At 38.7% G+C, this 12,351-nt stretch overlaps 1 protein-coding gene across 5 annotated transcripts in view; it reads left to right on the forward strand.

Moving 5' to 3' along the window:
* VPS41 (VPS41 subunit of HOPS complex) overlaps positions 1-12,351 on the forward strand; it is a 200,089-nt gene that overhangs the window by 143,325 nt on the left and 44,413 nt on the right. For all 5 annotated transcript variants that reach the window (XM_006058820.4, XM_044946820.2, XM_044946819.2 and 2 more), the window contains 2 exons: positions 7,898-7,995; positions 11,654-11,783. In XM_006058820.4, the coding sequence (XP_006058882.2) occupies positions 7,898-7,995; positions 11,654-11,783 (228 nt within the window). The remainder of the gene's footprint in view (positions 1-7,897; positions 7,996-11,653; positions 11,784-12,351) is intronic.

A 12,351-nucleotide genomic window follows, 5' to 3' on the forward strand; every position in this document is an offset into this window, starting at 1 on the left:
AAGTTATTGATAACCCTCAGATATAAAACTCAAGATACAAGAAGTCTCTGTCTTATTCATTTTTATTTCAATCAGATGCAGTCATTCAGAAACTTCCAGCCTGTGCACTGTTGATGGCCCAATGATAGTATGTGTTTGTGACTATAATCCTGGCCCTGGCTTATATCAAGTTGATATCTAACCCTGATACCTTAACATTTTGTGCTTGGAGGATTCTAGGAAGATGTAGTTATGGCTGCATAATTGTTCCATCCTCCTGAGTTCTCCCAGAAAAATGGAACAACTTGATCATACAACCAAAAACCCATAGACAATATTTAACATCAAGGTAGCCCTAGGAATGCCAACATGCATGCAAATGACAAAACCCACCAACAGCCACAGGAACCACTGCGGTTCCAGAATTGGTGTGAGATGGCAGAGGGAGCAAGGGGGCTTCTAATGAGAACTCCAAGAGAATGCTATAACAGCCAGTGGGTGTTTTCTAGAAGAGACCCCAGGCCATTCTGAGAGGTCTGGGTGAAGTCCTGCAGTTAGGCTGAAGAGTTCAGACAGCTGGGCAGCCTACAGAGTTCTCACAGTTGAGCGGCCAGTGCTTCCTGCCAGGGCTGGCTTTATGCAGGAGGATAAATCCCAAGCAATATGAGCAAGAAGAAATAAAAGAAAGAGAGGTTACGCCGTTGTGCTTAGTCATGTCTGACTCTTTTGACCCCATGGACTGTAGCCTGCCAGGCTCCTCTGTCCACGGAATTCTCCAGGCAAGAAAACAGGAGTGGGTTGACATTCCTCCTCCAGGGGATCTTCCCAATCCTGGGATCGAACCCTCATCTCTTGCATCTCCTGCATTGGCAGGCAGATTCTTTACCTTTGGGCCATCTGGGAAGCCCTAAAAGAAAGAGAAAGTCCAGATGAAAGCTGGGAGGGGACAAAGCCAGAAAGTAAGGAACCATTTTTAAAACTACATGAAAACTCTGAATGAGGGAACTCTTCAAGGTTAGAAGAGTTACCCCAGTTCCTGTCTTCTCCCAAGAGATCAGTGACTGATTTTATCTAAAAACAAGCACTGAAAAAGTACAACGCTCAAATCCTCTGCTAAGGTTTAAGAAAAAAATTAATAAAGAACAGAATAACATCCTTAGCAATGAAAGCATACCAGACAGAAACACCCACAAAATAGATCACAACTGTAATTTACTGTTTCATAACAAGCTACAGGATAGTTAAAAGAAGTTACAGAAGACATGGAAGAACACCAGAAATCAGGATTAAATTTCAAATGAGGTGACAGAACTCAGAAAATACTTATAAATTAAAAAATTATTTCAGAAATAAAGGTTAAACTGGAAGGAACATGGGAGCAAATAGATGCAAAGATAGTACTGTAAGAGAAATGGAAGAGGAGAAAGATTTTAATGACAAATAAGGAGTGTGTATAAAGTAACTAATGAGAACCTACTGTATAGTACAGGGAACTCTACTCAGTACTCTGTGGTGACTTAAGTGGGAAGGAAATCCAAAAAAGAGGGTGTGTGTGTATATGTGTAGCTGACTCACCTGTACAGCAGAAACTGACACAACAGTGCAAAGCAACTGTTGTTCAGTTGCTCAGTTGTGTTTGACTCTTTGCGACCCCATGGACTGCAGCACGCCAGGGTTTCCTGTCTTTCACTATCTCCCAGAATTTGCTCAGATTCACATCCATTGAGTTGATGATGCCATCCAACCATCTCATCCTCTGCCGTCCCCTTCTCCTCCTGCCTTCAATCTTTCCCAGCATCAGGGTCTTTTCCAGTGAGTTGGCTCTTTGTATCAGGTGGCCAAAGTATTGGAGCTTCAGCTTCAGCATCAATCCTTCCAATGAATATTCAGGGTTGATTTCCTTTAGGATTGACTGGTTTGATCTTCTTGCAGTCCAAGGGACTCTCAAGAGTCTTCTCCAGCATGATAATGAGAAAGCATCAATTCTTGGGCGCTCAGCCTTCTTTATGGTCTAATTCTCACGTTGGTACATGACTACTGGAAAAACCATAGCTTTGACTATGCAGACCTTTGTTGGCAAAATGATGTCTCTGCTCCTTTAATGTGCTGTCTAGGTTTGTCATAGCTTTTTTTCCAAGGAGTATATTAATATTTAGGGCTTCCCTGGTGGCTCAGACAGTAAAGAATCTGCCTACAGTGTAGGGGACCCAGGTTCATGCCCTTGGTCGGAAGGATCCTTTGGGGAAGTAAATGGCAACCCACTCTAGTATTCTTGCCTGGAAAATCCCATGGGCAGAGGAGCCTGGCAGGCTACAGTGCATAGGGTCACAAAGAGTCAGAGACGACTGAGTGACTAACACAAGGACAGGGTCGTCATAGCTTTTATTCTAAGGAACAAGGATCTTTTAATTTCATGACTACAGTCACTGACTGCAGTGATTTTGAAGTCCAAGAAAATGAAGTCTCTCACTGTTTTCATTGTTTCCCTATTTGCCATGAAGTGATGGGACTGGATACCATGATCTTAGTTTTTTAAATGTTGATTTTTAAGCCAGCTTTTTCACTCTCCTCTTTCACCTTCATCAAGAGGCTCTTTAGTTCCTCTTCACTTTCTGCTATTAGGGTAGTGTCATTTTCATATCTGAAGTTATTGATATTTCTCCTGGCAATCTTGATTTCAGCTTGTGCTTCATTCATTCCAGCATTTCGCATGCTACACTCTGCATAAAATTTAAATAATCAGAGTGACAATATACAGCCTTGATGTACTCCTTTCCCAGTTTTGAACCAGTCTCTTATTCCATGTCTGATTCTAACTGTTACTTCTTGACCTTCATACAAAACTATACTCCAATAAAAATTGAAGAATTAAAAGGAAAGGGAAAAAAATATTTTTGATTAAATGATAAATACTGAAGATGGGCAAAGGTAGTTTAGCCTGCAAATAAGAGTCCTGGGAAACAAAACAAGGAAATGGAGTAAATACCAGAAACAGTAATTCAAGAGAAATTTCCTGAAACTAGTTTTAAAACAGATACAAAATAGATATAAAAACTAGAAACTGTAAATTAAAATAGTACAGTGTGTATATGAAAAGTATAACCCAAATGCACATCATCAAGATATACCTGAGTAAAATTACTTGATTTTTAAAGACAAAAAATTGTACGGTATCTGGACCCTATAATTGGACCCTGTGCTGTCCAATAAGGTAATTACTTGCCACTTTTAACTATTAAGTGCTTGAAATGTGGCAGGTGTGGGCTGTGTCTAGGATTCCAAAGACTTGTGTGAAAATAAAAAGTAAATTATCTCAATATTTTTTTATGTTTTTGCTTGAAATAGTTGTATGTTGATATATTACATTAAATATTTTTTAAAATTTCATCTCTTTTTACTCTTAAATATGGCTACTAGAAAAACTTACATGCATAAGTTATGTTTTTGTCTTAAGTTAATACTCTGTTGAATAGCACCGATCAAGATCTGAAGCTTCTCTTCTAGATTGGGTCTGTATAGAATTGCCCTCTTTCTGGATCCAGTTAACTCCTTGAATACAGTTTTTATGTAAATAATCCTTCTGAATCTTTCTTTCTCCTTCTCTCTTATTCTGCTTAGAATCTCTTCTTTTCTTGAACTATTTCTTACAACACGTCTAGGAGTGCTTTATCCTCCTGAATAAAGTAGAGCACAGTGACTCTATCTCCATCGGGTGAAAGCTGCACAGCAGCTGTAATGTTGTCTTCGCTGAAACTGGAAGTCTTAGTTGCTCAGTCGTGTCTGATTCTTTGTGATCCCATGGACTGTAGCCCACCAGGCTCCTCTGTCCATGGGATTCTCCAGACAAGAATACTGAAGTAGGTTGCCATTTCCTTCTCCAGGGGATCTTCCCAACTCAAGGATGGAACCCAGGTATCTTGGCTTACTTCCACCAAAGCTCAGGGACCCCAGAGCAGTTCCTGCAGGGCCCTAGAACCATCAACTCACTTTCTACACCTCCTTGATCTGCAGTATAGCTACTGTCTTTTGTGGCTTTCTCTAGAAATTCTGCATTTTTCTCTTCTTCCCCCTTGCTCCCCAGCTTTTGCTTTCTATTTTGTCTTAGTGCTTTCCAACAGAAGTTGTCTTTTTTTTCTGTATGATTTATCTTTTTCAGATAATGGAAAGATTCTGTGGTATGAGAACCATAAACCACCTATGTTCAAACTATTTTCCTTTAATGAGGGTTTTTTTTTTTTTTTATTATAATTATGACAACTCTTGGAAAATATATTTCAGGGAAAATAAATTAACTGAAACTTTGATCAGTCTATAGAAATTTTGAAATAGGCAGTAATGACATGAAGACATTTTATAAATTTGGTCGATAAACATTACATAATTTACATATGTTCTTTAGAAGAATAAATGTTACCATCCAGTGTTTCTTTCTCTAACTCTCTTCATTGTTATCTGTTCATTTAGAATATTTCTTGTACTTCTCTATTCGTTCTGACACCACTGTCTCTAACCAGCCCTTCAAGGATTTAGCATTAGTATAAAGAATACACTGAATCATGATGGATCCTAAAACAGTCCTGTTCTGTTACCTTAGTAAGTAGTAAAACAGAACCCCATGGTTCATCCTAAAAAGTCTATTTTTTTCTTTGCTGTTTTTATTTTTGTTGGCCACATTGTGAGGCATGTGGAATCTTAGTTCACTGACCAGGGATCAAACTGGTCAATCCCCTGCATTGGAAGCACAAGAGTCTTAACCTCTGACCTTCAGGAAAGTCCCTGAAGTGTCTTTTTTTAATGTAGAATAACTGTAGACCTTTTCCTAAACTAGGACCTCAAACTAGGAAGTGAATCCTTTTTATACATGATACCATTACTAATGAGTATTCATGGAGATGAATTTCTAAGTGGTAGAATATTCAAAGCTAAGAAAAGCAGCCACTATTTAAGAATTCTTAAATTATAACTCATAGTGGGTATGACTGTAATTGCAGTTTTGTTTTCCATAAGATTTCTGTTGATTTGAAATCATTTTAACAAAATGAAAAGAATTACTTGAATTACAACTTTTTCTGAATGGTGGTAACTTGCTTAACTGTGCCTCTGGAAATCTTAACAATACTGTTTTTATATACCACATCTCTTCTTCATAAATAACATTTCTTTTTGTTTTTTGTTTGTCATTTAGACACTGCATGTCATTTCTACCTAAATTATTACTAATTTTCTGTTAGTAAGTGTAGACAGCTTTAGCTCTTAACAAATAAGCATTTGTGACAGTATCTGGAATTGAGAAGGAAATAGATATCTGCTTCTTCACATTATTGCCTTGTTTTGTTTAAGAACACATTAGATATTCTGTTTTGTTCTTAATTAAATAATAGGAAACTTTATGCATTATTAACTCAATTCAGTATTAACTCAAGCTCTTGACAGAAATCAGGATGTAGAATTATTTTCTAACTTTTCTGTTCTATGTCTTATGAGTCATGCATATATATCAAGGCCTTGATGTGCATTTGGTTACCTTTAGGATGGATACTGTCTGATACTTCTTGGCAGTGAGGCTAACAGCCCATTTGGCATCTCAAGTGGGGAGAATACCTCATTCACCCACAATTTCTTAGATGATGCTCTCCCATGGGTTCCTGTTTCAGAGAGGCACCCCAAAGGCTCCATGTGAGTCCCATGAAGCAGTCTCTGTAGCACCTCTGACTGACTGATCTTCACCCAAGTTGCTGGTAAGGGAACTGGATATGGAGCATTTCAATAATGGAATGTGATTTAGTAAAGAAGAACACAAGTCCCTCTCTACTAAACAGAGTTTAAGCAACCTCAGGAGTACTGGCATCTACAACCTCCTGTTAATAGGCCTGTATGTCTTCAAGAATATGAAACTCGCACCTCTCTGGTCATTAGGTCATGTGTGGCCCCACACTGATCAGCAGCATCTGCACATTCCAACCCTACTCTGTCCCTGCTCACACGCGACATTCACACATAGCACTGGGGAAACTTCTTCACAACCTTCAGTGTCTGGCTACACAATGGACATGCTCATCTCTGAGCATGCTTCATGTGAATATTTATCACATTAGCACTTTAGCAAAACTATTTTTAAGTGGCTGGGTAAGAATATTCAGTTCCGGTTCAGAGGTTGAGAAGAAAAAGTATTCATGGCAGAGCTGCACAATTTGGACTTACACCATCTGGTTCTCTTCAGGGCACCCTGACTACCTATGTGATCCAACCAAGGACACAGCTTAAAAATGTTATCCTTTTCATATTTATGTTGTTAACTGTTTGTGTGCATGCTAAGTTGCTTCAGTTGTGTCTGACTCTTTGTGGCCCTGTGGACTGTATCCTGCCAGGTTCCTCTGTCCATGGGGTTATCCTGGCAAGAGTACTAGAGTGGGTTGCCATTTCCTTCTTCAGGGGATTGTCCCAACCCAGGGATCAAGCCTGCGTCTCTTACATCTCGTGCACTGGCAGGCAAGTTCTTTACCACTAGCGCCACCTGGAAAGAGACGTTAACTATTTTTGTTTATTATCCTGTTTCATTTTGGTATGAAAATTAAATTTTGAAAACAGTCGTATAAGGAGTAGGCATTAAAGATAAGCAGAGACAAGTAACACTAAGTGATTTATGAGGAAAATGGAAAGGAGGAAGAAGAAAAATTCACTAACCCCTCATTTTATTTGTATTATGGGTTTATTTCTACTCTGATATCTTTATTTTATACATGAGAAAAGTTATATCAGCAGAAATCAAAATGAATTGTCCATGTTTAATTTAACTGCAGTTACAACTCTGATTTCCTGACTCCATGTTCAATGTTGTTTCCAGTATGCTACACTGAGTTCTCCTGGTTTGGAAAAGATGGCCATTTTATCATAAAAGTTAACTAAACTTGAAGCAGATACCACAGAACTGTGGATAAGAACTGAATCAAGAAATTCTTAGAAAATGTGATGTGTTCAAATGAGAGTTTACTCCCAAATAAATCTTATCAGTGCAATGTATGATTCATGGAAGAGTCTTTTCCTGGTACTAATACTGTATCAGGTAGCTTTGCTGTGTAACAAACCATCCCCCAAATTAGTTGCTTAAACAGTCATTTGTTATAAATAGTACAACAGCTAGTCATTAGAATCATACTGTAGCAGTATTTGTACTTCTACAATTGAGCTGTCTGGAAGATCTTTGCGGTTTATTGTAATTAAATCTATATTCTTAGGTGATGCAATAGAAGAAAGAGAACTAAGTTTTAATGACTTTTTTAAAAGAAAAGAGAAATTTCTTATTTTCTCTGACCTTTATTTAATACTGCAGAATTAGCATCAGTTTCATCATCATGTTATCTGTATCTACACTTTTTTATTTTAGAGTTTAGATAAAATGATTATTAAATGTTAGAGTATTAATAGTTTCACAATTAGAAAGAGCTTTTCTCATGACCATAATGCCGTGGTAATGCCCTAATTGTGAAAGATTTAAATTGGTGTTTAAATTATTTTAGAAGTATTTTGGTAATTAATAGTATTTTTTATTTAAAATATTTAATTTTTTACATTTAAAATTGTTATTGAATAATTTAGATTGGATTTTATGGATTTCAAAGTGTCTTCATGGGGCTTAACTCTGTCATTTTTAAACTAACAAGGTAATGTCACTTTTCACCATTCATGCTTACTACTGTTGTCGAGTTTGCTTATTGTTTGTAAAAGAATTTTTCAAGTGTAAGTTCCCAGATATCTTTTTCTGGTACTGATTATCATCAAGAAAGTATGTTTATCTGTGTCCCCTTTATGTTAAATTTCGAAAATGAGTCTATTCTGCACTCATAGTAGATGTGTTCTTTCCTTTTGTGCTGTTTTTTGCTGCTATTAATGGTGAATCTTCTCTCCCTTTTGTTTGCAGTGTCTCAGTTTGAAACTGAATTCTACATCAGTGGACTGGCACCTCTCTGTGATCAGCTTGTTGTACTTTCCTACGTAAAGGAGGTTTCTGAAAAAACGGTAATTATTTTCACCTAAATACAATGGGAAGTGCAGGTTCATCTGTAGCATTTTCCCCCAGATCTTGTTGCCATGGAAGAACTCAGATCCAGCCTTAGCAGAACTTCCTGACCTGTAAAACAAGGGCAGAGAGATTACCCTGCAGACTTAATGTATTTACCTTTCAGAAGCTCCACTCCTTGGTTGCCTTTGTTCCTTTTGCCAAGCAAAAGGGAGTCTCTTTTTTTTCTTTTTAATTTTTCTTTATTTTTTTCCATCTCTCCTGGTATTTCAGTCGAAAGGAATGAAGGATTTCCTCTTGCTGAAAGGCGAAGAAACTAAGCTGACACTGTGCATTAACTGAAATGAAAGCGATGAAGTTGATCTGCAGCATCAGCAGAGGTCCCTGTGGTTAGAGTGAATTACCGAGAGGGCAGTCCATTATTTCCTGTGGTCCAGACATACTTGTTTACTTCCCAATGGCCTAGTGATTCTGAGTAGCTTGATTCTTGCTTGGAAATTAGATTCTTGCTAAGTCTCAGTTATCAGTGCAAATGATGGTATGAAATGCATAGCTAATAGGAAGCAGCAGAGAATCAGCATTTCATTATACATGACTTTGGAATGAAGCCTGATATAGGGTCCAATGGAGGGCCCTGCATACTGAGTCTTTCTTTGAAGCCTAGGTCGGCTGCATTCCTAGTTTGTCTTTATTGTCAGAGTCCAGAGGTCCTGCTAGGAAGGGGCTAGGGGTGGCTTCAGGGTATAAACAAGGAGAGTTTATTGTAAAGGATTTTCTTTTGGATGCTGTGTATAAAAGAAACACAATTGATCATCTAGCCCTCTACAGTGAGTGGGTTCCCCTTGTCTGTGTTCTCTCCCCTTTTTCAAACAGCAGAGAATAAAATGGGGAGAAAAACCCCGGGAGTCCCAGTTTTGAAGTGGTAGCTGCTCTCCAGCATTCCTCTGAGCGAGCTCTTGCATCAGAAGCCATCGCTATAGTAACCTGGAGCTCTGGGTGCCGATGTTGCTAGGCAATGGGATGCTGCAGACTTAAGTGAACACTCAAACCTGCTAAAATCAATAGGACTGGCTTCTAGCCCTGTGCAGGACATCAGTTTATTATTATTTTATTTATTTTTTTTTTGAAAAGAAAGGAAAGCAGTGGCTCCTGAGGGAGTAAATACAGTGCTTTTTGATGAGGAGTGTGGGGAGGATTGAGAATGTGATTGAAAGACATAAGGAAAGAGGCAGTAAAATGAAAAAGGGAAAGCCTAATAAACCACTGACCAAAAAAAGAAGGAAAGGAAGGAAACCTTTGCTAATAAAAGAGAATATTGGAAAGGAGTAAAACCCAAGAAAGGCCAGCCTCAAAGAGCAAATTAGAAAATGGAATTTTTTTCAGAGGAAGAAGTGAACGTCTTAGAGATGTTTTAAAAATGTGTGTGTTGGTGTACATAACTCTTGGTATTTTGTACCACCAAAGGACACCTGAAATCCTTCAGCACAAAATGAACTGAAAAAATTAAGGCAGAAATAGTAAAGAAGCAAGCTTGGGGCCAACAATGCCCTCCCCACTTTTCATATCAAATAGACAGGTTAAATGCAACAGTAAACAAATTTTTTTCTACCAGGCTTAATGTTACTCCAGCATATTTTCCCATCACATCTTTGACCTTCATGCCTGTCCCCACATGGTTGTTGTGATAGTTACAAGCTCCTCCGTGTTGCTGTATTTTGGGGAGCATCATTCCATTCTCTGTGCATATGGCTGTGCAGTCTCCCATCATTATTTATGGTGCTTGTGACCTATTTCATCTCATTGATATAACCTAATCTATGAAGCTGCTCCCTTAATGTTTTTTTTTTTTTTTTTCATTCATTAATAAAGCGCATGTGTGTTAAGAATGATGCTGCACATGGAGTATCAAAGATCAGCCAGACCAGGGACTTGCCTGGCAGGCCAGTAATATTAAGACTTCACCTTCCAGTACAGGGGGTGTGGGTTTGATCCCTGGTCAGGGAAGTAAGATTCCACAGCCAAAAACCAAACATAAAACAAAAGTAGTGTTGTAACAAATGCAATAAAGACTTTAAAAAAAAAAAAAAAAGTCAACAAGACCAAATTCCTGCTCCCTGGAAGTTCTCACATAAGCAGGGCTGTTTGACCAGTGAACAAAAGTTGTAAAATAGTGAGAATATGGATTTCTCATCCATCACTTTGCTGATGGATTTCTTACATATGAAGGAACTGTTTATATGGTCTAGCCAGGTGGTTTTCTTTTAACATTGTTTGGTTCAATCTTTTTTTCCGTTTTTGATTCTGATTTTGATTTTTTTTTTTTGTCATTGTTAACAGCTGTTAATGTTTTTAAAAATACTCAAATCTTTTTTTCCTTTTTTGTTGTTTTCAAATTAAGATATTTGTCATTTCTCCATAGATCTGGTCAATTATCCTGTATATTCACTGGGGTTTTTTCTTCCACCAGTTGACCTTTTGCAGTTGTTCTTTAAAGTTTTGAATGCTTTAAACATATGAGATGCAGTACTAACCTAATGGTTTCTCAGTTAACCTAACAAAATTGATCAAAGGGATCTGTGAGGCTTACTGCTTTATTGAGGGACCTTGGAGATTCAGGGGTCGTTCTGGACTTCTTTCACGCTGCTTCTTTCATCTGCATTCTCTGTACAGTGCCACACTGCATTAGCTCTTGTTGCTTTGGAAGATAGTCCAAGTACATGTTTCATGCCCCTGTGCTGAATACCCAGAGAGCATGAGCTTTACGGTAAAAAAAACTTGATTGCAAGTATAGTCCCAGTTTTTCCACAAATCCAAGTCTTACCGTTTACTTACATAACTTTAACCTCAGTAAATTTTTTGATCCTCAGTTCGTTCCTCTGCAAAAATCCCGAGGGTGATTTAAGAACTCAGGAGAGTAATCTGTAGATAGTCACCTACTAAGCTAGTGGAATTGTCATAGGCCCTCATTAAAGCATATTTTCCCCTTCTATCTTGGTCTAGAACTGCAGTGACCAGAATTGTAGTCACCAACCTCATGGGGTTATCTAAATTGAAATTAATGAAAATTAAATAAAATCCAAAGCTCAGTTTCTTGGTCATAGTTGTCACCTTTCAGGTGTTCAGTAGCCAGCCGTGACTGCTGACATGGTACAGTGCTATCTGTTCTGTATATCTCATTACAATATAATACATACATACAATACATACAAAAGGTCAGAATAAACCACTGCTGAAGCTACCCACAGCTGCTGGTGAGACGAGCTCATATCTGCCAAATTTATCAAAGCAAGGCATTTAATTATGGCTATCTAGAATTAATTTCGGAGAAGGCAGTGGCACCCCATTCCAGTACTCTTGCCTGGAAAATCCCATGGATGGAGGACCCTGGTAGGCCGCAGTCCATGGTGTCACTAAGAGTCGGACACGACTGAGCAATTTCACTTTAACTTTTCACTTTCATGCATTGGAGAAGGAAATGGCAACCCACTCCAGTGTTCTTGCCTGGAGAATCCCAGGGACGGGGGAGCCTGGTGGGCTGCCGTCTATGGGGTCACACAGAGTCAGACACGACTGAAGCGACTTAGCAGCAGTAGCAGCAGAATTAATTTGTATCATTTATAGAAATGTAATTCCAGTGAGCCTTTCTTCCTTCCTCAGGAAAGAGAATACTGCGCCAGACCCAGATTGGATATCATCCAGCCACTTTTGGAGACTTGTGAAGAGATTTCTTCTGATGCTCTGACCGTGAGGGGTTTTCAGGAAAATGAATGTAGAGATTATCACTTAGGTGAGAGAGATCAAGGATCTGACTCATGTGATTTCTTATATTTGTTTTTTCCCCTTCACCTGAGTAGCACAACCAGAAGTTTAAATCAAGGTGTTGAAAGGCTCTTAGAGCTAATCTGGACGTGTTGAAAATTAAGACGCCGAGGCCCAGAGATGCTGGAGAACTTGCTTGAGTTCCCAGAGCAGAAGGGAGGGGTAGAGATGGGACCAAGACCAAGGTAAGGAAGCTTTGTGGTCTTCGTTCTTACATTTGGTCTCCTGTCCTAACTAATGTGACACCTGACTTACAAGTGATGTCAAGCAGCATGGTTCTGTCGTTGCCATATCACTCAGGTGTACTCTGGGTTGGCAGAGAAATTGTCCTTCTGTGGCTGAATGCTCAGAGCTTGAAAGAGTGTATGGTACATACTAGACTTTTGCTGCTATTTGTCAAGTAGATGAATGAATACATTTAGTCACTGCTTGGAAATAAAAGGAGAACCATTACTCTGTAGTCATACCAGGGGCATCTGTATTTGCAGTCAGTTCAGTTGCTCAGTAGTGTCTGACTCTTTGCGACCCCATAGACT

The sequence above is a fragment of the Bubalus bubalis genome, chromosome 8, assembly GCF_019923935.1.
Source record: "Bubalus bubalis isolate 160015118507 breed Murrah chromosome 8, NDDB_SH_1, whole genome shotgun sequence".
Classification (NCBI taxonomy): domain Eukaryota; kingdom Metazoa; phylum Chordata; class Mammalia; order Artiodactyla; family Bovidae; genus Bubalus; species Bubalus bubalis.